Below are 26,092 nucleotides of genomic sequence, written 5' to 3' on the forward strand. Positions count from 1 at the left end.
AGCACCACTTTAGCTAATGGGGCCTCCTGCTGCTGCCACGCCACCGGAGCACGATTTCTGTTCTTATCCTGAAGCAAAGTTCTTAACCTGAAGCACTATTTCTGGGTTAGCGGAGTCTGTAACCTGAAGCGTATGTAACCTGAAGCGTATGTAACCCGAGGTACCACTGTATTAACTATGTGCTGTGTGAAAAAGTACTTTTTCTCTGTCTTGAATTTCATATGCTTCCTCCTCGTTGGATGTCCAGGATCTCTACTGTTAGGAGAAAGACTTTTATCTGTCCTCTTTCTCCAGCCCATGCATCATAAACTCCTACTGTCTCACTTCTTGTTCGGCTTTTAAACTATAAAGTCCTAAACGCTTCTAACTTCCATTACAGGAAAGTTGCTCTACCCCCACCCGTTCCCCCGATAACCGGTATTTTGGTTGAACTTTTCTGAGGCTTTTCCAGTTTCACAATAACTAATATCCTTTTTTATTTTCTAAAAATATTTTTTATTAAAGCTTTCTTAGCTTTCAAAAATTCCCGCACTGTCTCTCTTTTTCCCCCAAGTTGTGTTTTCTACAGATCAGCTACATTTGTTGTGAGACATTTAGTGTTGCATGCAGTATTAGGCTGGGAAGGAAAGGGGGACGGTGTGGGGATGGTGCATGTGGTGCGGCGGCAACGCTTCTATTTTTCTACTTAGTGTACGTGTGGGGTTTAGTGTCAGCGTCACTTGTGAACAACATCCTTTTCGAGGCCGCAAACGGTATTCCATATGCGATGACGCCATGGATTAGCATAAGGGTTTTGTGATCTCGGCAGGAGGAGCCCCACCTCCTCGCCCTTCTGCCCAGGCGCGCCCCCCTCCCCACCCACGAGTCAGCTGGGCCTCGCCCACACCCTTCTCGCTCGCGACCGCTGTTTCCATAGCAACGGCCCAACATGGCCGCCACGTAGACGTCGTGACGTTACGGCCAAGCGCGACCGGGCCTGTCAGCGGCGGCCCCTCTTCTTGTCTGGGTCGGCTCGGCCTGCCTTCGCTGCGGCCATGCTGGTGCCCGTCTTCACGCTCAAGCTGAACCACAAGATCCTGCCGCGCATGGTGGCGGTGGGCAAGTACGACGGCACCCACCCGTGTCTGACGGCGGCCACGCAGGCCGGCAAGGTAACGCGAGGACCGGCGCCCCCCGCCTGGTGGGTGGTGCGGGCTGCGGGGCTTAACTTCCCCCGGCCGAGGCTCCTCCGTTTCGGATGGCCCTTTTCCTTTGGAAAGCCTGTGAAGTGGGCTCATATTCTGCAAAAACGCCCACCTCCCCCCGCCCCGCGGCTGTTTCACAGAAGAAAATGCAAAGCGTGTACTTGATATATGTGTATCCTGTGTGTGCAGTTTCGAGGAATGCAAGGCAGAATGCAATTCCTCCCTTCCATTTTCCTCCTGCAACAACCCTGTTAGGTGGCCGTGGGCAGGACTTGGGCCAGAGGCAGAAGTCATGAGCCTCACGCAGCAGGATGAGCAAGAGAGTCCCAAATGCAGCAGGGCTAGCTTATCCCTTTTCAAGTGTGGGGGTAGCTTTAAGGTCATGGAATTTAGAGTCCCTGGGCTTCCAGGCAAGTGTTCATTAAGGGATCGGTGCTCCTTAAGCATACCTTTCTATATTTATTTTATAGTGTCCACAAAGGAACGTGGGACGCAGTCTTATGTGAGTCAGACCTTTTGTGTACATCTAACTCAGTCTTGTATCTGCTGAGTGGCAGTCACTCTCGGTTTCGGGCAGAAGTGTTCCTTTTCCCTACCTATAGATGCCTGGGGTTGAATCTGGGCTTTTTTGCATGCACGTCAGATAGATGCTTTACCACTGAATTATGTTCCTTCCCAAAACATCCTTGTCATTCCCGCTCCCCCGCAACCCTCAAATTATTTTGAGTTTATCCTTTCTGAACAAAATCCAGTAAGGAAAAAAGACCTGTTGCCAGCATCCCATTTGTAATTCTCAACAACCTGTTGTATGCTATTATGCCCCTGTTCTGGAAGTGCTGTGAAATCACTAACAGTAGTCTTTGCCAGTGATCAGCATGCCAAGTGAGAGAATTGAAACTGCTTCTCCCCAGTCTTAGACCAGCACTGTATAACCACTACTCTACAGTGCCTTGACATCATCCCACAGATCACTTAGGAATGCCATCTCTTTTAACTGCTACACGTTGTCAAGGTCTCCCTGGTGCTGCTGTTTTTATTTACTTGGCAACCACCTGTGTGGCCCTGTTTAAAACCAACGAGATCTTATGTTGTTTAGGTTAAAGATGCATCCCCAAAGCATAATTGCCAAGCACTTCAAAATGCACCTTAGCAGCTGTAATTTGTCAAATGTGTTAAGGATATGTACTATTGTGCCTTGGTGTTCATGTACATTCATTTACAGAGATGTATGCTAGAGGCTGTGATCTTTCAGATATTGCTGAACTACAGCTTCCGTCCCAAACCACTGACCACTCTGCTTGAGACTGATGGAGTCTTAACAGCATCTGGAGGACCACGTGTTCCCTATCCCTGCCCCAGAGATGCTAGGAAGGGAGTTCAGTTTTGAAGAAGGAACTTTCTATTGGGGTTATTTCTGTCCCCAATGAAGTGACTCTACAAGGTGTGGGTACCTCTGAGCACATTTAGAGTGCCTTATTTTTGCCATTAACTAATGATGTCTGTAAGCTGTTTCCAGGTATGTCTCTGAATGCCACTTGCTGGGGAATAACAGCTGGAGAGGGCTATTGCCTCATTTCCGTGCACATGGGCTTCCCATCAGTGTATCTGCTTGGCATTTGTGGAAAACAGAATGTTGGACTAGACAGGCCTTTGGTCTGATCCAGAGGGGCTCTTCTTGGAGCCAGAATCTAGTACTAAAAGAGTATTAGAACTGATTCAAGAATTTGGTCATGTGGCAGGATTCAAGTTGAACAAGTTAAAAACTAAAGTTCTTGAGAAAAATTTAACACCGATTGAGAAAGAGAGGTTTCAGAAGGAGACAGGTTTAACATTGGTTAAGAAAGTAAAATACCTGGGGGTTAACATGACTGCTAAGAACTTAAACTTATTTAAAGACAACTATGAGAAATGTTGGTTAGAAGTGAAAAAGGACTTAGAAATATGGTCAAATTTGAAGCTTTCCTTGTTGGGTCGAATTGCTGTTATAAAGATGAATGTATTGCCAAGAATGTTATTTTTGTTTCAATCATTGCAAATTTTGGACAAAACGGACTGTTTCAAGAAGTGGCAGAGAGACATTTCTAGATTTGTCTGGCAGGGCAAGAAACCCAGAATAAAATTTAAAATACTAACTGATGCAAAGGAAAGAGGTGGATTTGCCCTGCCAGACCTTAAACTTTATTATGAATCAGCAGCATTCTGCTGGTTGAAAGAATGGCTGCTTCTTGAGAACACAGACATTTTGGATCTAGAAGGTTTTAATAACGTTTTTGGGTGGCATGCATATTTGTGGTACGACAAGGTTAAAGCACATAAAGCATTTAAAAACCATATTGTCAGGAAAGCATTGTTTAATGTCTGGATAAGATATAAAGACTTACTTGAAAATAAAACCCCACGGTGGTTGTCACCAATGGAAGCAAAGGCTCAGAAAAAGCTCAATATGGAGGCCAAATGGCCGAAATATTGGGAAATTTTGGAGCAAGAAGGAGACAAATTGAAATTGCAGAGTTTTGAGAAATTAAAAGACAAAGTGCGAGACTGGCTTCACTATTATCAAATAAGGGAGGCTTATAATTTGGACAAAAAAAATGGCTTCCAGGTGGAAAAATCAAAATTGGAAACAGAACTGTTAGATCCCAAAACTAAGATACTTTCAAGAATGTATAACTTGCTGTTGAAATGGAATACTCAGGATGAAACGGTGAAATCTGCTATGATTAAATGGGCACAAGATGTTGGACATAACATTATGTTTGCTGACTGGGAACAGTTGTGGACCACAGGTATGAAATTTACGGCATGTAATGCCCTAAGAGAGAATATTATGAAAATGGTATACAGGTGGTACATGACACCAGTCAAGCTTGCAAAAATCTATCATTTGCCCGATAATAAATGTTGGAAATGTAAAGAAAATGAAGGTACATTCTTTCACCTTTGGTGGACGTGCCCAAAGATTAAGGCTTTCTGGGAGATGATCTATAATGAAATGAAAAAGGTATTTAAATATACCTTCTTGAAGAAACCAGAGGCCTTTCTCCTGGGCATAGTCGGCCAATTGGTGCCAAAGAAGGATAGAACCTTCTTTATGTATGCTACAACAGCAGCAAGAATACTCATTGCAAAGTATTGGAAGACACAAGATCTACCCACCCTGGAAGAGTGGCAGATGAAGGTGATGGACTATATGGAACTGGCGGAAATGACTGGCAGAATCCGAGACCAGGGAGAAGAGTTGGTGGAAGAAGATTGGAAGAAATTTAAAGAATATTTGCAGAAATATTGTACAATTAATGAATGTTAAAATGATGTTGGATTGAAATTAAGTGGTATTAGCAAAAAGGCTAATAAGAATATGTAAAAATGGATTGATAATGGATGAAAATATATAGTTATAATATGTTAAGATATAGAGTTAATATAAATGAAAGAGGGTAAGGATTTGCTGAACTGACTATGTGAATGGGAATACAAAAAAGGGAGGTGTGAGGAGGTCAAGGAAACAAGCAAACGAGCTTAAAGATCCTAAAAAAATGGATTTGTTTTTAACTTTTTTTTACTTATTTGTTTTTTGTATTTTGTATTTTCTTTCTATGTATTTTTGTATTTTTTGTATTTTTCTTTTTCTTTCTTTTTCTTGTTCTTTTTCTTATTTTTTATTCTGTAAATTTCTGTTTTTTGTAAAACCCTAATAAATATTTTATATATATATATAAAAAAACCAGAGGGGCTCTTCTTGCATCATGAAAAAACAACACCATTGTTTACTGTTTTCAAATTTCTGTCTCCCCACCCCCAGGTTTTTATTCACAATCCTCATGCACGTGGCCAGCGTATTGGTGCAAACCGTTTAGTGCCCAGTGCCCAGGATGCTGATATTTCTCTTCTGAACATTAATGAGGCAGTCAGCTGTTTAACTGCAGGACAACTGAACCCCGACCTTGGCTGCGATTCCCTTCTCATTGGCACACGGACCAGTTTGTTGGCATATGATGTGCACAACAATGCTGACTTGTTTTATGCAGGGGTAAGTTAATTCCTCTTGTTTGTCCTTTCCCCCCCTGCCCTCCCGCCCTCAGTGTTTAAGAAGTTTGAATACTTGAATTTATTCATAGAATGCAGTGGGACTGGACCAGTGTTTTTCAAACTTAATCAGTCTTTGGGCTACACTTTGCACATTGACTTGTATGCTGAGAAACTCCAACTTGTTGCACAGACTGTGGAGACATTGTTTAAGGCAGGAGTAAGGAATTTCAGTCCCAGGGGCCAGTTGTGACCCTCCAGCCCTTAAGACTCTCTCAAGGTCACACTCTTAACTAGTCCTGAGCTGTGCCTTTAAGTATTTTTGGCTGGAATGTGTTATTGAACCTTTACAATGCCTCTTGCTTGCCTGGATGGAGGAAGGTGTGTGTAGAAGCCTCTTGTGTGGCTGGGATGTTCCCACAATACAAAGGTAAGAGTTGTACCTCTTCTGCCTGCTTCTTGCCTTTTGCTCTGCCCACCACTAGTACGTGGTCCCCAGAAATGTTCCCCTACCATTGATCTAAGGCATACATTCAAAGAAAACACTAGTCTGGCCCTTTGGGCCTCACTGCTGCTCTGTGTGAACTGAGCGCACACCCAACACATCCAGTACACTCCCTGTAGTTGTACATTGAAAAATAATATTAGTCGCTATGGGCATAAGGTTTTCAGGGAAGAATGTCCACTATTACTGATTGTCTGTCTTAGGAACCCTCTAAAAACTTCAAAGGGATCCTAGGAATCCTCTGAAACACAGTTTAATTGGGATTGCTGTGCTGTCGCTCTGGAGTCAGAGAGTTTAAGCCCAAGAACATGGGCATGACATGGTCACTCACAGTCACTCTTAAGGCTGCGGTACCTAAAGATTCCCTTTTTACCATGTATCATTTAATATAACATAGATTTTACTGTTTTCTTTTGAAACCTGAAATTGCCTGGTTCTGAACATTCTCGTTTACATAATATGCTTCTCTGTGCATTGTTTGCAGAGGGGGCAGAGTTACTATATTTCTATATTTTTTTCTTTGAAGGTACCTGATGGAGCAAACACGATAGTGCTTGGAACCTTAGGAGATATTTCTTCACCTCTTGCTATTATTGGTGGGAACTGTTCCTTGCAAGGCTTTAATCATGAAGGAAAAGACCTTTTCTGGACGGTGAGGGCAGTTTTATGTTTTCGGTATTGGACAATATTTAAATTTCACTTAATGCAACACAGCATCCAGTGTGGCCAAACCAGTCACACTACCCTAAAACTGCCTCTGGCGGAACTGAAGGCCTCTCTGAGGGGGAGTGGCCTTAGCCCATCTCAGCCCAGTCAGTAAGAGAACCTGTGCACGGAGATGGCAGCTCCTTTCCATTAGCGGCTTCTTTTCCAGCCCATTGGGGCTTTTCACCAGCCTCTCCCCCCAAGTGGCCCACTCTCCCTTATTATGCATCTTAGCTACTTTCACCTGGCCAAGTAGAGCAGGAGTCAGCAAACTTTTTCAGCAGGGGACTGGTACACTGTCCCTCAGACCTGCGGGGGGCGGGGGCGGACTATATTCTGAAAAAAATAAATGAATTAATTAATTCCTATGCCCCACGAATAACCCAGAGATGCATTTTAAATAAAAGCACACATTCTACTCATGTAAAAACACGCTGATTCCTGGACCATCTGCGGGCTGGATTTAGAAGGCGATTGGGCCAGATCCGTCCCCTGGACCTTAGTTTGCCTACCCATGAAGTAGAGACATTGGCAGTCGGCTCTTTATACTCTCTCACCCCCTCCCAAGAATAGCTACTGGAGACTACTGGAAACTTCACCATGCATCTTAGTGCTCATGAAAATTAGCTGGCTGAAATGTTGAAGAGGGGAACCTGCACATAGTCTCTGTGGCTGTTAATCTGTGTGTGTGTGTGAGAGAGAGAGGGGGGGGGAACGGGGTTTGTGGAGATTAAATACCTCTTTTGTCTGTATCTTGGAGTGTGTAGCTGTGTATAATAAGGGGAAGCTCTGCCTATACCCCTTTTGGGGAAGAAGACTTTGCCTATACAATGGTACCTCGGGTTAAGAACTGAATTAGTTCTGGAGGTCTGTTCTTAACCTGAAACTGTTCTTAACCTGAAGCACCACTTTAGCTAATGGGGCCTCCCACTGCTGCCGTGCCGCTGCTGTGCAATTTCTGTTCTCATCCTGAAACAAAGTTCTTAACCCGAGGTACTATTTCTGGGTTAGCAGAGTCTGTAACCTGAAGCATCTGTAACCTGAGGCATCTGTAACCCGAGGTACCACTGTACTTGTATTGGGCAGAGACACTGTTGCTGGATGTTCAACCCTTACTCAGTCCAAGATACTAGCTAGCAGCATTTAAAATGTTGTTAATACAAGAATTAGTGTGAGGCTAAATAAGTAGAGACACTGGCATTTTAATTTTTTTGATTATAGGTCACTGGTGACAATGTCCGCTCACTGGCACTGTGTGACTTTGATGGTGATGGAAAGAAAGAGGTTAGTGGTTTTGTTTTGTGTGTGTTGCAGGAACTTGCTTATATCTTTTCTTGAAGAAGCAGATTTTGCATCTATGGCCCTTGCTTTATGTGACCTGCTGAGGCGCCCCTAGTGGTAATGTTTTGAACTGTGTGTCTCAACAACTTTCCCAGCCTATCCCCTTCCCAGGGCAGGAATGCAAGCAGACTTGCTGGAAGAGCCATGCATGTGAGGGCAGAGCACCCCACTGATCTCTCCCTAGGCAAAGGGAGTGTATCCTTGTAATCTAAAGCCACATTTTTCATGCACTAAGTTATACTTATTCCTGTGCTGTGCAGTTTGGTAGTTAGAACTGACATTCCTGATCTGACATGTATTTTAATAATTGGTTGTAATACTTAAGGTTCAGGGTCAGTGAAGAATTCTGTCCAGAAATTGGTTCCCTAAATACCTTAAGTCTGGTTATGAGTTACTTTGCACTGCATTTTCATTCATGGATGTAATGAACCTCATGTTGAGCTGACCACTTCCAGCAGTTGCTGCAGCCAAGATCAGGGATATATTTCAGAGCCTAAATGTTTTAAGAAGTTGCTGAAGCTATGATCTAGAAGATCCCAGCTCACATATTACATTAGCCATGTGAGTAGACAGTCCTTTTGAGTAAAATAGAGTAAAAATGTGAGTAAAATGAGGTAGCACACACAGGCTCTTAAAGTTGCAGAGAAAGTGGGCTCAGATTTCTGGACTTGGGTTTCTAAGACTGGGTTGGTTTGCCAGGGAGACTGGTTCTTGTGGGAAGGTGATACCATGTATTAAATGTTTGTTGTTCTTTTTTTTTTGTTTAGCTGCTCGTTGGATCTGAGGATTTTGACATTAGGGTTTTTAAAGAAGATGAGATTGTGGCAGAAATGTCAGAGACTGAGGTAAAGGGAAATAGTAAATTGGGAAAAAAATGTGCCAAAGGATTTAATATGAATAGGAAAATAAGAGAAATATGTGGATGTGGTATTGCAAGATGGCCACACAATTTTTGACTCTAGAACAGTTTCTTCAAACAGATGAGAAGTGTTTTAAGATTCTTATTTTATTTATTACTTCCATGGTAATCATTCCTGCCTCAACAGGCTCCTTTGATGCTACCTCCTTCAGGTAGTTGCTTTGCCTGAGGTCTTATTGGAGGAAAGTAATAAGGGATTTGGGGTGGAAATTCCCATCATTACTTTGATTGGTTCCCTCTCCCAAGGCTGGTAACAAAGTGGGAAACTTGCCTGATCTGAGCAGGTATTACTTTGAGAGTTTAGATATGTAGCTTTCATCCTAGGAAGACATTGTACTACAAAGTGGCTTGGTGCAATCTTGTCCTTTTTGGAGGAAGATTCATGGCTCAGTTCTTCTCACACCCCTACCCCCAGGCAAATCATTGCATCTCAGTTGGTAATCAGGATGGAGTGAGGGGCGGGATTTGACCAGGAACCACTGGCAGCTGATCCTTATTCAATATGTCTTTTCTTTCAAGCCCAAGTGGGTTGGCCCTCACCTTGGAGTCTGACTCAGATGATTCTAATACAACTGCTTTCGGTCAATTTAAAATAGGGGTTGAAAAAAAGAACAAACTCAGCAGAATACAAAACGGGTAGTCTAGTTTCAAGAGCTGCAAGCCATCAGACTTATGGCAAGAGCAGTCTGTCTCTTCCCCAGCAGCCAACTAGGCAGGGAGAAAGATGGAGGGAAGATTGAGAGAAAGGGAGGAGGAGGGGGGAGCAGGTGAGGAATGGAATGTCCCTGTCCACTTTTGGCTTGGGCCCTGCATACAGTTGGCATATGACCTCCAACAGATTACATGGGGAGAAGCTGTGGATCTGTGATAGAGCAACTGCTTTCCAAATAGAAGGTCCCAGGTTTGATTCCTGGCATCTCCAGGTAGTGATGGGAATGTCCCCTGCCTGAAATCCTGCAGAGCTTCTATCAGTCAGTGTAGACAACGCTGAGCTAGGTGGACCTAGGGACCCAGTGGACTCACTATATTTTCCTACCTCTGAGGGCCTGTGGCTCTTGACAGGAAAAGAAAAGGTTGCCCACCCCTGGCAGAATTAGCCTTAGCAGAATGCATTTTGAATGTACTGTTGGCATTTGCAAACTGAATCTTGCTGTGATAGGCTTGTTGAAACAGCATAGTTAATGAATGTGAATAGCGCCAATATCCTACAAATTTAGCTGAAGGGTATCTGCTTGATAGAAGTGGTTTGGCTTTTCCAACTATTTTCTGTTTTGCCTTAGCAGGTGTTGCTAAACTGTTCCCTTCCTTTCCCAGACTGTTACTGCGCTAACCCCGATGTGCAGCAGTCATTTTGGCTATGCCCTTTCTAATGGAACAGTTGGCATTTATAATCGGACAGCCCGCTACTGGAGAATTAAAGTTAGTATGATCACACTGAAAACAAGAAGGGGTAAAGTCAGAAATGGGAGGGGGGGCATTTGGGGGCATCCAGTTGCAATGAATGAATGCTATTGAGGCCTGCTTGTCAAGTTCATCATGAAAATGTTATGTTGGATTATAACACTTTTATTACAATCAAGTGGTATATAAATCTTGTGAAGTAACTAAAGAAACCATCTAGCTTATACAGTGCTACCTCTGGATGCGAACAGGATCCGTTCCGGAGCCCTGTTCGCATCCTGAAGCGAACGCAACCCATGTCTGCGTGGGTCGCGATTTGCCGCTTCTGCACATGCGTGTGACGTCATTTTGAGCATCTACACGCGAGCGGCGAAACCCGGAAGTAACACGTTCTGTTACTTCCGGGTCGCTGTGGAGCGCAACCCAAAAACGCTCAACCCGAAGCTACTTCAACCCGAGGTATGACTGTACACATTAATAGTTTAGCTTTGCATATCTGTTAGTGTAACCACAGCAGTTCTGACTTACCCCACAGGGTTGCAGCAGGGATAAATGAAATGATGCATATGGAGCACTTGAACACTTGAGAAGTGCTATATAATTTATCAGTGCATTTGTATAGTCCTTTCTGAATGTTCAAGGCACTTTATATATGTTACCTCAGTCATCCATGCGTCAACTCTGTGGGGCAGGATAGTAGCACTCTGTCTGGTTGGTGGGGAGGAGAGCGCATGTGTGCTGCTTGTCTGGAGCTACCCAGTGAGCTTGTGGTAGTTGGCGAAATTTGAACCTAGGATTTCTCTTGGCCTTGGCTGCTATGCTACATTAGCAGCTCCCCACCATTAGATGTGTGAAAAGCTTAAAGTTAGTTCCAGGAACTTGCTTGACTTAATAGTTTTATTTTCCCCTCCCTCCAGTCTAAAAATCAGGCAATGAGTATACATGCATATGATATCAACTCTGACGGGGTGTGTGAGCTGATCACTGGCTGGTCCAGCGGGAAGGTGAGCTTATGCAACAGTTGTCATTTATGCAATTCTCCCTCCCTTTTACGAGTGTGATACTTCCTTCCAGCTAGATGTCACCAGGCCTTATCCAGAGACCACTACAAGATACTGCTGGCATTGTTTGGAATTTTGTAGCTAGATAAATCATCTCCTGCAGTTAGAATATGTAGTAGGCAAATCTTCATAGACTTTTTAAATGGATTTTTTTCTTTTGGCTGCTTCCCCCCTACAAAAAAAAGTGACTATTTTTTGTTAAAGATTATGAAGAGGAAAGTTGTTGAAGTACATATGCAGAAGGGCAAATGACCCTCAGGAATGATTTTGATGTGAACTGATTGAAGTTTTGTATACCTAGAAACCCTGTACACCTAGAAACCCTGTAAAACATGTAGTTTTGAACAGAAATTTCCCATTTTAAAAAAGCCTTTCCTCTATAACAATGTGAATTAGAGGTTTTTAAAAATACATTAAAACTTGGGGTTCTCAGGCTCTTTATTACAGGCAATGTTTTGTGGTAGTCATGCAGCCTTGATATTAAGGCTCCAGATATTTTAGGCTCCAGTCCTAAGCCTTAGAGTCTCATTTATACCCGGTAGGACTTACTTCTGGATAGAATTAACATGGTTAATTCACCCCCTCATTTTCTTTTAATCCTGACTTGGGGAATGCTTTGTGTTACAGGTTGATGCACGTAGTGACAGAACTGGAGAGGTCATCTTCAAGGATAATTTTGCTTCCTCAATTGCAGGAATTGTGCAGGGTGATTATCGAAAGGATGGCAATACAGAGTTAATCTGCTGTTCGGTTGATGGTGAAGGTAAGAGCATCAATCTCCTTTGCAGGTTTAAGGCCTTTTGTCTAATATGAGTTGAACTGTGTGACTGTTTGTATTAAATTAGAAATGTTTTGTTGCTCCCAGAGCAACCAGATATGTTGTCTAGCCTGCCAAAACCAGTTTTCTAAGTCTTAGGGAGTACAGAGGACTAGGGATGAAATTGGATAGAATTTACACTGGATCTTGCAGCATGCAGCTGTTTCATGCAAGCACTCATCCCTGTGTTTTCTGTGTGGAACATTGGTGCACAGCTGCAAGTTGTATGCTTTAGCATGTAGAGAGAAAAAAAAAACCCCACAAGTTGGATGCACTTGCACTTAGCTCCCATTGAAATCAATGGGACAGATTAACTCACCATTAACTTTCTCCATTGGTTCATGTGACACCTAAATTTAGCTGACAGTCTGGTTGTGTTTATGCAGGCAAACATTATACATAAGATACTTGGGGATACCACGCAGTTGTATGTTATTTACTTTGATTCTGCTCTTTAACTGGAGTCTCTCACTTTCTGCATGTGTGGGAGGGAGGCCTTGGACCAGGTCTTGTCATACTGCAGAGTGATTGTGGCAGTGGGCAGGAACTTAATGGGTTGGAAATGAAGTCTGCAGCCTGCTACCTTTTTGGAACAGGGGCTTGCTTTATGATGGTGTTCTTTGGACTGATACATTGACTTCCATGAATTCTGTACTTCAGAAGGAGTTGTTTTAGTTTTCCTTTTTTTCTAATGAGTTGTTCTTGTGTAGTGACAACTTTTCTCTGTCAAGAGCCCCTCTAGGGAGCCCGGCAAATATTTTTGCTTTGCTTTTGTGCAGTGCGAGGCTACCTGCCAGCTAGCCAAGAGATGAAGGGGAAACTGATGGACACCAGTGTGGACCAGGACCTGATTAGAGAGCTTAGTCAAAAGAAACAAAATCTCCTGCTTGAGTTAAGAAATTATGAAGAAAACACAAAGGTATTACTGAGTGAGTGGGAGGGTCTGATTCTGATCGCAGTTCAGAGTAAAACCTGACTATCCCTAGCACAAGCAGTTGGGTACAACTTAAAAGAGAACCGACTAATCATCTACTGTATTCCAACAGTAGAGACGACCCTGCCTCTTACTTTATTTAGACGTTCTTCCCATTTTGTAGAGAGGGACTGGAGAATGAGTGATAAAACATCTAGAACAACTGATTAAATTTAGCTGATCAGGGAGGTGAATTAAGACCTCACAAGTCCAGTGCTAAACTGAGGTTAATAAGCAGTTTAAACTTGACTTAGCATTTCAATGCAGAGTAAAACATGGTCATATGTTTGGACAGAAACAAACTACAAACCCTCATTTGCACATAACGTTAAACTAGTGCTGTCCTTTGTTGTCTCCCCACAAAGTGGAGCAGGGTGGGCACAATTTGAGCAGTACATGTTCTGGGTAACCTATTGTTTGTTTTTGACTGTGGCTTACCACTAGATGTGAACAGGGTTGTTGTCAAAAATAGAATGTTAGCACTATTTTCTTAGAAAGTAAAAAACAAAACAAAAAAACAACAACAGAATTTGATGATTACATAAACAAAACCTGCCATATTCTAGAAAATGACAGTGCTCAGCGGCTCCCATAAACATTACAGAGCATTATTACAGGTCACATGGAGGCCTTCCTCTCCACCTCAAATGCAGTGAACACTATGATAGTAGTCCTACCTTCCACACACACTGGGTGACCTGTGTCCTTGTAATGGCTCTCGTGTCCTTTTGCTTCATTCTTCCTCCTGAACTTTTCTGTGGTCTTGTCTCTATTCAGAGATACTTCAGTTATAGTCAGGTCAGAAGAAGAAGTTGGTTTTTATGGCTTAATGGGGAGAGGAGATGACAGAAGAAGCTCTCTGCTGACAGTTGCAGAACAGGAGTGCTTTCTCCTAATGGAGAGTTGGGGGTGTGTGGAGAAGAGAGAGAGGATATCACTTACTGGTTGGGTCTGGGCATTCTTGCTGTTGCTGTCCAGTGACCACATGATGCACCTCATGATGCACCAGGAAACAGGCAGCTGCTTTCACAAGGGTATTTGTGACTTCATGGAGTACAGTGGTACCTCGGGATGCGAACGGGATCCGTTCCGGAGCCCCATTCGCATCCCGAAGCGAACGTAACCTGTGTCCGTGCATCTGCGCGTGCACGGGTCACGTTTTGGCGCTTCTGCGCATGCGCGTGATGTCATTTTGATGGTCTGCACATGCGTGCGCCGCGAAACCCGGAAGTAATGTGCTCCGTTACTTCTGGGTCGCTGCGGAGTGCAGCCCGAATTTGCCTAACCCGAAGTGTATTCATGGTATGACTGTATTTGTCTGCAGTCAGATAAACAGGTGGTCAATTGACCAGTATTCCAACACCAAAAAGAAATGTGGAATTTCTGGCCATCTAAACAAGGGTTGTTGATGCAGAACAACAGATCAGAAGCAGCAACTTTTGGTAGTATTGACTGGGTTTACATTTCCTGGGTTCACATTTCCTTTGGGGAACTCCAGAAGGCAGCTTTAATAACCATCCAACCCTGATGTTAGAGCTATATGCCTCAGTAAAAGAAATAGAAGCAAAGCTAAAATATTCTGTGAATACTAATGAAAGCTGTTGCAATTCAATGCCTTTCCAGGACACATAATCCAGTTTTGGATGTGTTTTGTTTAATCACTTCTGAAATTACACTCGCAAATAATCCAGCTTTTGAAATGGTTGAATTTGGAATCATGTTTTACAGCAAGTGGAACTGAACACCCAAGTGAATGAGATGGATGGACAAAGGGGTGTGATTCCTGCAAACACTCAACTCCAAACAGCACTCTCGGTCAATCTGGGCTCAGATAGTGAATCTGCTCACGTTGAATTATGTATTTCCACGTCCAATGGTGAGAAAGGCTTAGTCCAAAAGCTTATTTCCATAGGTTAACCTATGCTTTCTAGCTCTTGTTTCAGCTCTTTCCAGTCCTGAGGTGCATATTTCCTTCTGTTTGGATCATTTCTCAGATTGGCATGCAGGAGGCCTCCATGATACATGGAAGAGCAGCTTTTCAGCCTTTAAGCTTTCTCAGCTATCCATACATGGAATATATCGTATTTTTCGCCCTATAGGGCGCACCGGCCCATAGGGCGCACCTAGTTTTTTGGGGGGGAAATAAAGAAAAAAAATTATTTCCCCCCCAGGCGTGGGGCTGGGGCGAGGGAAGCCCGAGCTTCCCCCGACCCCAGTCCCCAGAACAGGCTGCTCTCCGCAAGCCGTGGGAGAGCTGCGCGAAGCCCGAAGCCTGGGGGGCGCTGAGCTCAGCGTGCCCCAGGCTTCTGGGTGCAGGCATCTCTCCGCAAGCCGTGGGAGAGCTGTGCGAAGTCGCGCAGCTCTCCCACGGCTTGCGGCGAGCTTCCTGAAGCCTGGAGAGTGAGAGGGGTCGGTGCGCACCGACCCCTCTCGCTCTCCAGGCTTCAGCGAAAGCCTGCATTCACCCCATAGGACGCACACACATTTCCCCTTCATTTTTGGAGGGGAAAAAGTGCGTCCTACAGGGCGAAAAATACGGTACATATATTTGGGCTACTTGGTCTGAAGAATGCTCACTATTTTAAGCTTTTAGCATCCTTTTGTGTTCGAAGATACAGGGTTCTGAAACCTTACTACACTGAACTACTCTTTGGCAAGAAGCAAGATTGTTTGGGAGGCATCCCACGTTGCAAAGATATATGGTTAGCACTAGGTGGCATAAGGGGCATATATGGCATAAAAGGCACAAGGCATATAAGGCATATATGCCATAAGGTAAAAGGCATAAATGGCACGAGGCATAAGGCTTGGAATAGCCCTGCTTTTTTCTTTTCTCTGCAAATGTTTGGACAGCAGCACTCTAAAAAAGCAGAAAGTGACCCTGCTTCTCTTTTGGTTCCCTTTAATTGTTTCTGCCCTGTCCTAGAGAAGCTCTTCAGGCCTTGGGAGAGGGATGTTTAAAATCACTCAGCACTCTAAATAAATAGCTATTGCTGTCTTTCTGATACTCACTGGAGAGTTTCAGTGAATCTTAGATGCTGTGAATTGCACCCTGAAGGGGAGTGTGTTCATATGGTGTCTGTTTTATGAAGGTTAATAATATCTGGGTCATACACACCCTCATCACCTAAGCGCTAGTATATTTATTGCAAGCCCAAAGATTGGAAGGTATTGGAGAAAGAAGAGAAAATAATTGGTAATTATGAAGGATTCCAATAACAGTGGCTCCTATTGTACTTTTATAGGATTCCTTCATAGTTGTCAGTTACTGTGTTGCTTTCATTGTCTTTAACTATGCAGCAGAGTTTGGCACAATATGGTGCACCATTAAATCTACATTATAGTACCCCCCTCCCCCTTGCTTAATTTTCAAAGCCATGCCAAAGAAAAGCCACTAATTGGTCAGGTCTTTTCTCCCTTTTAAGACACAATCATCCGAGCGGTGCTGATCTTTGCTGAAGGAATATTTGAAGGTGAGAGTCATGTGATCCACCCTAGTCTTCAGAACCTCTCGAGCCGCATTAAAATTCCCCTCACCCCTCCCAAAGATGTTCCAGTGGAGCTGAACATCAAGGCCTTTGTCGGCTACAAGAATAGGTAAGGGTGATGCTGGCAGGTAGATACAAAAGAGGCTTTATCTAGCTGTGTGTGTGTTTGACACATTTGCTTGAGCTGCCTGTTCACTATCACTTTGATGGGGTGCATCTTCACTCATGCTCTCTGCTTGGGGAACAGTACAGTCTAAATCATGTGGGTGCTTAGTCCTTTGAGCCCACAAATACCAGCTTCAGCATTTTCAATTTATATGCATATTTTAATGGGGAAGGTTTTGAACAATTAATCAGTACAGAACTGGATTATGTATATTGGATCTTTTCATTCTTTTGGTGTTAAAGAAGTCAAAGCAACCTTTCCCCCTGCTGCAAAGTCATGCTCATGATCTTGTGGAATCTATTTGCTTGACAATTAGGATTCAAAGGAAGCTTTGGTCATGGCTTACAGTAGTCTGAGAAGGCTTCTGTCCTGAACATCCTTGTGTCTATCTCTCCCTTGCCCCTTCGTTTGTCTTGTCTTTTCCAAAATATTCTAAATTTGGTACAAATCCAAATGAAAGTTTTGGAAATAATGTGTGCATCAGTAAAGTGCAACAGCCCCTCCCCCCTCATTTGGATGTTCTGCCATAGCAGTCTCATATGAGATACTGACTTATCAGCATCTTTAACACAGAAGCAAATTGGCTCTAATCCTACTTTCTTTGATACAGAAAAGTCAGATCTGTGAGGTATAAAGCACTCTGTTCTGCTGCTGCTTTGCATTGCCTGGGTGTGGCTTGGGTTTTTAGTGCCAGGTATATACAATCCTGACAGTACAGGAAGGAAATGGACATAATCACACATTAGGAAGCAGTAAGGATTATAGAAGTTGGAATCGGTTTGTGGGCACATGGGGAGAAGGAAGGGATAATGAGTTGTAAAGAGCAAAACAGAATTCTCTCTTTGACCAGTGAGAACCCCTGCTTGCCTCAGAATCTTGAACACATACTCCCATCACCCCTTAAAATATATCTGTGTATCCCTGAGGTCTAGAAACTTGCTCTTTTTTAAAAAAACAAAAGCTCAGGTTTCCAGGACTTTGATACATATTAGAGACTCTGCAATAGTTTCTATTAAATCATTACTCTGTATTCTACCTGGTCAACTTTGTTAAGTAGTTCTGTATACTTCTGTTGTAGAGTGCATGATTGGGCAAACTGTTGTGGATACTAACATGAAAGTGGATACTAGCATGTAACTTAGAATAAAAGAAAAATAAGCTGGAGCTCATCATTGTTTTCATTTCCAGATCAACTTTTTGTGATGCTAGCCAGTGCAGGAACTGGGGCTTTGGAGAATTCTGTAGCAGGGATCATGAATTATTTAGGTGCATTTTTATGCCAGAAACCATGTGATACCAGCTGAGTCCTCTTGATTGTTCTGTTGTGTGTCTTTCCAGCATGCAATTCCATGTCTTTGAGCTGTCAAGGCAACTCCCTCGCTTCTCAATGTATATTCTGAGTAGTCCAGACTCTGCTCCTGGTCCTTTAAGCTTTGTACGATTCACAATCAGTGAGAGGGTGCAAACAGTAAGTCTTCAATTCCTTTCTCAACCCCGATGTAGTTAATACTTTAAATGTGTATTTATTAATTATTTTACTTCTTTTATGAATCACTTCCCATCAGGCACCCCAAAGGGATTTACAGTAACATATATATATAAATAGTTTCATATGTGGAAAGTTAAAACAGTTGCATATATAACATCAGTTTAAAAAACAATTATAAATATTAGAACACTTTGAAACAACAGTAGCATATACATAAAATCAGTTCCAATCCAAGGCAGAGATTAACTGGGATTTTTTTTTTTTAGAATAAAGCTCTTATTTAGATCCCTGTTCTCATCACAGAGTTACAATTCCCAGTTGAACTCTGAGAATTTTAGCTCTGAGAGGAAAAAGGGTTGTCTTAACAATTCTCAGCACCCTTACAGCTTCAGAATTCTTTGGTTTGAAGTGGTATCATAGTGCTTTATATGCATGGTGTGAATATTGTGTTACTGGCATCTCAAGCTACATTTAGTTCTTGGGTAGCAGATACAGTACCGTGCCCAAGTAGACAGTAGGCCAGTGGTGTTAGGCAGCTTCATATGTTCATATCTGTTCACTCAGTGCGATATACAAATGTTATGAATTTAACCTTTTCTCTGGTTCTTTAAATGTCTTCCTGTTAATTTTGCCTCCTGTTTTGTGGCACTGGGAAAGGACCTGATTGGTAGGTGCTAATACTTTGCTGCGGGGGAAGAGAGACAATTGGGAGAATGGGGAAGTCCCTGTCTCTGGACCAAATGGAAGATTTCATTCTGGGCAAGGGCATTCCTGCTCTACCGTTTATCTGCCTCCAGTTTATGAGCCAGTGTGGTGTAGTGGTTAAGAGCGGTGGACTCGTAACCTGGTGAACCGGGTTCGATTCCTCGCTCCTCCACCTGCAGCTGCTGGGTGACCATGGGCTAGTCACACTTCTCTGAAGTCTCTCAGCCTCACTCACCTCACAGAGTGTTTGTTGTGGGGGAGGAAGGGAAAAGGAGATTGTTAGCCGCTTTGAGACTCCTTAGGGTAGTGATAAAGCGGGATATCAAATCCAAACTCTTCTGCTTCTTCCTGCTTGAGGAAACGGCATAGCCTGTTTTATAAAAGAGGCAAAAAGGGGTGGCAGCAGATAGCAGCACTCTTGCCCATTGAGGATAATTCAAAAGAGAGAGAGGGGAGTGCCCAGGACACTGGTGTAGGTCAGATGCACACCTTGTACCACAAACCTGGTTGGAGATGTATCAGGGTGACCAGGTGCAGCTTTTGGGAGCAGGAATACAAAGCAGTTTAGGTAGGTCAGGCTGAGAGCTGAAACCTGGTATCATAAGCTCATTCCTAGCATCACCCCAGAGGTACAAGGCAGTCTGGAGGAGCAGGTGATCATTGCAGCAATGCTGCCTAAACTGCAAAATTTTCATTCCTGTCATTGACCTGCAAGACTCAGAGCAGGTTATTAGATAAACATAAAATATCTAGTCTGAGTGTGGCACTTGACAGCCAGTGGTGAGAGTGCAAGGAGTTGGTCCTGGATCCATTGATCCTGGTGCCACATCTGCCACTGATGCTCCTCTCATCAACATAAAAGGAGCTATTGTTCCTCTTGCTCCTCTCCCTTTTCCAATAGCCCTACCCACTCACTAGGAGCCCTCACTAGGAGCTAAGGCTCCATCCCACTGTATCCAGAGCATAGCATAATCTGAGAAAAGGCCAGGCATTGATGGTGTTGGTAGGGGCAATACAGCCTGAATCCTTAATGATGCCCTGGTAGGTAAAACGCTTGAGATTCCTCATATGCTCTCTATTTAGAATGAATGCAGCTGCATGTTCTGCCTTAGGCTGGCATTCACAGTTTGCAGGACATGGAAAGCTGCACATTCTGGCTCCTTGTGCCAGGCGTGGTGTATACGTACCACATCAAAAGAGCTTTGAAGCCTTTGTAGATTACTCATGTTGTGAATTTATGTTTCCAAGGTCATCATGTGGCTGAAACAAAATTTCCTGTTACCAGAGGACATGGCGATCCACAATGAGTCCTTTGAAGTCTGTTTTACCTCCCTGCGTGACGCGGGGCAGCTGTGCATCAAAATGAAGCCCAGTGGGGAGGTAACATTTTGCTTTGTGGTGTTGCAATTAGTCTTGTTAATAGGCACTGGCTTGGTCTTAGGGCAATGCAAAATCTCACCTAAGGTGCCCAAGCAGGGAAATGTTAGTTAAAGCAAATATAGCTCTTTTCTTTTTTCTTTTGTGTACCACAAATGACTAGTAGGCTAGTAAAAAACATTTTTGGTTAATTACTTTGGTGGACTTACTTGCAGAGGAAGGGAAATTCTGCCCTCCCCCAAAAGATTTTCTGCCATACTGCATTATTGGAACTATGTGGCAAGATTCTCAGGTGAGCACCGGAGTTGGTGACAGAGAAAGTGATGGGGAGATCTGCTCAAATGGGCCAGGCAGTGTTTTTCTGCTGCCTCTTCATCTATTTGGTGTTGATTCTTAAGTAATGTGTTGGAAGCCTCACAGTGGACAACTAGACATAAGGGTTGAAGTGGACAAAGAGGTTTGTCCCAAACAAGGATGGTGCTTTTTGTGGGGTCCTCTTAATGAAAGGCTGTTTAACCACTGCCTTTCTCCCTCCTCCCCTTTAAACTCTGCTGCTGTTACATGGGTCTGTCAATACTCTCCCACCCAATTGAATGCTTAGGGCTACATCAGCTCTCAGCAATGATTCAGTCTCAGGATCAAGAGAATCCACTTATCCCTAGTGTTGTGAAGTGTTTGGGTTCATTCAGCATGGCATCAAGGCTCTGTTGGTGTGAGAATTTTTCCTTGTGCAGCAGAATGTTCTCCCCCTCTTCTGCCCCCCCCCAAATCTCCAGAGCTGATTTTGGGACAGTATAGGGCCTGCAGCAGGATGTAGTGGCAGAAGTCCTATTGTACTATCAGTAACCCTTGTGCTTGCGGAATTATTTATTTGCATACTATCCTTTGAAGCACTGGAGAGTGGTTCAAATCCGACATGTCTCTTGTTCTTTTTCTGGCCTGTTAGATCTCCATTAACACCGACAACATTGACTTGGCTGGTGACATTATTCAGTCAATGGCTGCCTTTTGGGCAATTGAAGACTTGCAGGTTGAAGCAGATTTCCCAGCATATTTTGAAGAGATGCGAAAGGCCCTAGTTGTCGTAAGTGAGAAAGAGTTTTCAAATGCTGCTGAGGGATACAATACCCTGGAAATAAACTTACACAAGTTGGAATGGATAGGAGCTAAGCACATCCTTGGTTTCAGTAGGCCTTGTGCAAGGGATGTTTTTGAGGAATTGCATGCAGAATATGTTGTTTATCCTTTTGCCTAAAACTGGGCGATCTGAAATGGGGAACTGGTCTATCTAGATAGTAGGTGAAACAGCACCGTGCTCTAGTTTCCCCCAATGTTTTGGAATCGAATGCTTCTCTCACAGTAGCCAGGCTATTCAGATCCATGCCTTCTGTTTGGAGAGTTTCTGTCTAATTTGAGACCTGCTTTTAACAAGAGAACAAGTTTCTAACATGGTTGAGGAACCTCTGGCCTGTCAGCTCATGAGGCCATTTTCCCCAACTCATTCCCACTTGCCCATCAGCTGACATCACTCATGATGCCAACTAGTGGGTGCTAGGGTTGGTTTAAATCCTGCACTTGCTGTGTGTCCCTGTTGCCAGCAGTGAATAGCAGCATGCAAGCAAACAGAACAAAATTTCACTCCTGCTCATCAGCAGATCCCATGCAAACCTCTTCCAGAATCAGGAAGGGATTTGCATTGCAATTCCCTGCTGAAACAGAGTTTATTTCCGGGTGTTTTCGCAGGGTATTTTTACCCTTGATTTAGCAGGGGTTCCATAGAAAAAAATTGTTTGAATCTTGTGAGTCTACCTGATGTGTACCTTAGTTGCCCTAACATGTGACTGATGCTCCTTTGTAGGTGGATAATTCTCACACATTCTCTCAGAAGCTCACAGCTGACATGGCGGAGCACTTCAATCTCATTCGCAGCATGTTGGTTCGAGCAGAAGATTCACGCCTCATGGGAGACATGCAAGTTGGCTTTGTGTCATTTCCCCTCCATAAATATTTCTGACTAGCTATTGTTTTTCTGGCTCCAGGGTGCACAGCCTATTTTTGTGACTGTAACTTGTTTAAACTGTTTTAAATACTGTATTGTTGCGAGCCACCCTGGGATTTTCTGGTGAACGGCAGGTAATAAATCACATTATTGTTTGTTAATAATAATACTATGCAAACAATTCTCTTATCTAATTCACAAAATTTACTAAAGCAGTGTGCAAAATTTAAAACAACAATCATAATAAATGTAAGAAACAAGAGTGCTTTGAGTACCAAGCATTTTCCAGTGCTATTGGCTGTCCCACTTGCTTGTTTAGCTTCTTCAGAAAACACGACAATTTCCTCTTCATGCGGCCTTGGCTCAAGTTTGCTTGTTCTGCTCCTTAGCAGACCCGTTATGTATGCCAGGGGTAGGGTGATGATGTAGCTCTAACCTATTACCTCCAGGAAGACTGAAGGTGGATACAGATCAAGTGGGTGGGAAGATTGAGGAGTCTTGAAATCTGCTGAGGTTTTTGGTACTGAAATTCCTAGGTCAGCAGAAGCTGTTCTTGGAGAGCATCCTGGCCAGTGTGAATAAATGGTTACTGTAACACACACATCTCAGAGCCAGGACCCACTTTTAACCCAAACATGCATTTGGGAGCCCATTTTTTTATTCTTTCATCATATATTTGTCATCTTAGTCACATTCCCTGTAACAACTGAATGGGATTGGTTCTGGGCAGTGATTGATTTCCAAGGCCTGTAAGTTACACTCTTTGTGTTTATTCCCACAGGAAAAATATGAAGAAGCGATACAAAGACCTATATTATCTCAACAGGGATTTGCAGTCCCAGTACAATATTCGCTGCAGCAATCACGCAGAACTTCTAAATAACCTCAAGGCAGTAAACCAGGCTATCCAAAGAGCAGGACGCTTGCGCGGTATGTGCTTGAGAAGGGGTGGGGTGAACCAGCATTTTCCTTGTGCTCATGTCCTGCTTGCTGGAAAGATGAAAAAATGAGGGTGTTTTCAGGCAATGGCTACTTTTTATCTCAGCTTGGCAAGCCACAGGTTTTGGAAGTGGATACTCAGTTGGGAAAATAGCCAAAGGTCCACTATCTTGCCCCACTACATGCCTTCTTTTCCAGAGATGTATTTATTTGTAGTTCAAACAGACTTCAGACTTCTTCCAACACAGAGGTGTTCCCAAATTATGCAAAAGGAATGTGAAAAAGGAGGATTAGAGTATGGGATGGCAGTTTGAAATACAGTGGAACCTCGGGTTACGTACAGTCTTCCTTACGAACGCTTCGGGTAATGAGCTCCGCTAACCTGGAAGTAGATGCTCCCGGTTGTGAACTTTGCCCTGGAATGTGAGCGGAAGTTGCGTGCTGGCGGGAGGCCCCATTAGTGAAAGCACGCCTCATGTTAAGAATGGTTTTGGGTTAAGAACGGACCTCCGGAACGAATTAAGTTTGTAACCGGAGGTACCACTGTATCTTGAAAGGATGTAGGAAGGAAAAAGGTAGAGCACTTACTCACCAAGCTGCTTGAGGGAAGGGCATACTGGCATTTCCTTTCTACTGGCAATTAAATCTGTGTTAGTTTGTCATGCGGTAAGAGCAGGGAAATTTGCTGAATATTTTTTTTGCAGAGCTTCTGCTTTGCAGTGAGGGTAACATTTTGGGAAGTGTGAAGTTGTTTCTCTGAAAGAACAGTGCTGTACTAGAAACAAAGCACTTGCAAAGAGAAGGATCTGGTTTCTTCTGGACATTGCCTGTACCTGTGGTTCATCTTTCTTAAAGCAGCTGCAGTAGCCACTCTAAGACAGTTGAAAGGCAGAGGGCAATCTGCTCCTTCTGTTGCAAAGGTTAGGGGAAGATCTGATTTTGCTCCCCATACCATGCTACTGATCGCAGTGTCTTCTATATCTTCCCTCTTGGCAGAATGATTGGCATTGCTATACATAGCACTATGAGGCAAATGTTGGGCTATCCCCTCCTCCCCAGCAGCTGAATGGGGTATGCTTTCTGCAAGGGTTAAACCATTGTGTATGTGTGGGAGGGGCATAGAATATAGCTGGTACAAAAAATTGTTATTGGCACAGTATATTAGTCTAGTCCTGCGATACATTTGTCAGAGTTGCAAATGCTATGACACTGAAATGCTCCTTTACTCCATTTATTTTGTATGGAGTCTTGAGGGTCTTTTCCCTTGCCTTTAGGCAGGGCTTTGGTTTTCTGTTGCATGATGTAAACCCCCTAATCCTTGGCCTCTTCTGCATTACCAGTGGCCCTTTCCTAGCATCCTGGATTCCTCCGGGGGGGGGGGAGAGATACTTGCACACAAGTGCCGGTTCAGCATTCTTCCCAGATAGAATTGGTCAAAGAGGGCAGTTAGAATTTATAGAAAAATCATGAAGTAGCAAAATGGATGAGAGCAGGTATTTCTAAATAAGCTGTCCCTGTTCTTTATGGGAAAATGTCAGTGGATGGTCTCTGTTCTTGAACACATTTCAGTGGTATTGCAGAAGCTGGTTAACGGGATTCTTGAACTTGTTGCAGTCACTTTGCAATTTGAGAAAGAATTGAGTTTTTCAGGTGCTAAAGAAAATACCTGATTTTATCAGGACTTAGGGCAAAATGGCAGTGTGATGATTGTTTCCCTTTATATGTCTTCATCCCTTTTGTAACAAGATCAAAGGACTTTGACTGTTACTAGGCCATACTGCAGAACAGAGCTTTGAGGAAATGGTGACTGCTGCATCAAAAATTATTATGCACATTCAACCTACTCACATTATTCTTGTTGAAGGTTGCACAGTTCATTATGTACTACCAAGTGCTTAGAACAGTCTTAATTATTATTTTTCTTTCCATCCTGCAGTTGGTAGGCCCAAGACACAGGTGATTGCTGCATGCCGTGAGGCTATTAAGCACAACGACGTTAATGCACTCATCAAGATAATGCGTGTGGGAGTCACTTCCTCTTTATTAAAGAAAAGACTGACAGAGACTGCGGTGGGATGAACGTTTTAAAAGGCAGTCAGCTCAGTGAGATGGGCAAAGTGGTGTAGCAGCTGACGTACCACACACCCTGGAGCCTGCTTGGGTAAAGGAAGTCCAGCAGAATAGGATGCACATATAGTGCTCCTGTATAGAAATATTACTATGAAACTGTTAGCCAGGAGCTGAAGTCTATAGTAGTGGGAAGAGAACAGAGAAACAACTGACTGTTCTACACTGTCAGAGAGGACCAAAGTCTGAAAAGGGAATGTTGGTTATTTATGAATCTTATATAGCCATGTATAGTATTTTTATTGATGAAAGCAATAGTATGTTGCAGCACTTAAGATCGATAATCTTCAATAAAACAGACAGACCTCAAGCTCCCTCTTCTCTGTGCTCTTGAGAAATTTGTGATGACTAAATATCATTATTTGATATTCTTGTGATACTTGAGCCCTAATCCACCCTTGTAAATAGCAGAAAAGGAAGTATATTTGATTTTCACGTATAAAATAAAATATACTGGTACTTCCCTTTTTAAAATTACCTTTAAGCCCCCATTCAGTCTCAAGGTCGGTTATATAATGAAATCCCAACACTACAGCTTTTTATTGTGACCCTCTTGTTTTAAGTTGCTAGGACACGTCCCTAAGTTCTATTTTAAAAATCACTCTTATCTTGCCTGATGTAACAATTATGCATTGCCCTTCCATGCAACAACCCACAACCCCCAAGCACCACAGCAGCAGAAACTGGCTGACCCTCTTCCCAGAAAAAAGTGTCTTGGGCTTCCATACAACAGTAACCACACTTGCCAAAAAGGATGACACAGTGGTACGCAATGACAGGAGGGACACCCTGCCCCTCCCACCACTGAGAAGAATGCGTTTGCAGCCCTTGCATAGGATGAGGTAATGGTACAGAGAATGAAATACACAT

General features: G+C 43.3%; 1 protein-coding gene across 1 annotated transcript; it reads left to right on the plus strand.

The window, feature by feature from the left end:
* The first annotated feature begins 963 nt into the window (after window positions 1-963).
* BBS2 (Bardet-Biedl syndrome 2) lies at window positions 964-25,552 on the plus strand. Its single transcript, XM_053399456.1, has 17 exons — window positions 964-1,151; window positions 4,987-5,214; window positions 6,242-6,367; window positions 7,642-7,704; window positions 8,529-8,606; window positions 9,995-10,099; window positions 10,999-11,085; window positions 11,770-11,905; window positions 12,739-12,878; window positions 14,661-14,808; window positions 16,358-16,529; window positions 17,925-18,054; window positions 20,029-20,160; window positions 21,104-21,241; window positions 22,016-22,128; window positions 22,938-23,086; window positions 25,032-25,552. The coding sequence occupies exons 1-17, from the start codon at window positions 1,035-1,037 to the stop codon at window positions 25,172-25,174; spliced, it is 2,205 nt and encodes a 734-aa protein (XP_053255431.1). The 5' UTR covers window positions 964-1,034; the 3' UTR covers window positions 25,175-25,552.
* Window positions 25,553-26,092: the final 540 nt, after the last annotated feature.

Source organism: Podarcis raffonei, chromosome 8, assembly GCF_027172205.1.
Source record: "Podarcis raffonei isolate rPodRaf1 chromosome 8, rPodRaf1.pri, whole genome shotgun sequence".
Lineage (NCBI taxonomy): Eukaryota > Metazoa > Chordata > Lepidosauria > Squamata > Lacertidae > Podarcis > Podarcis raffonei.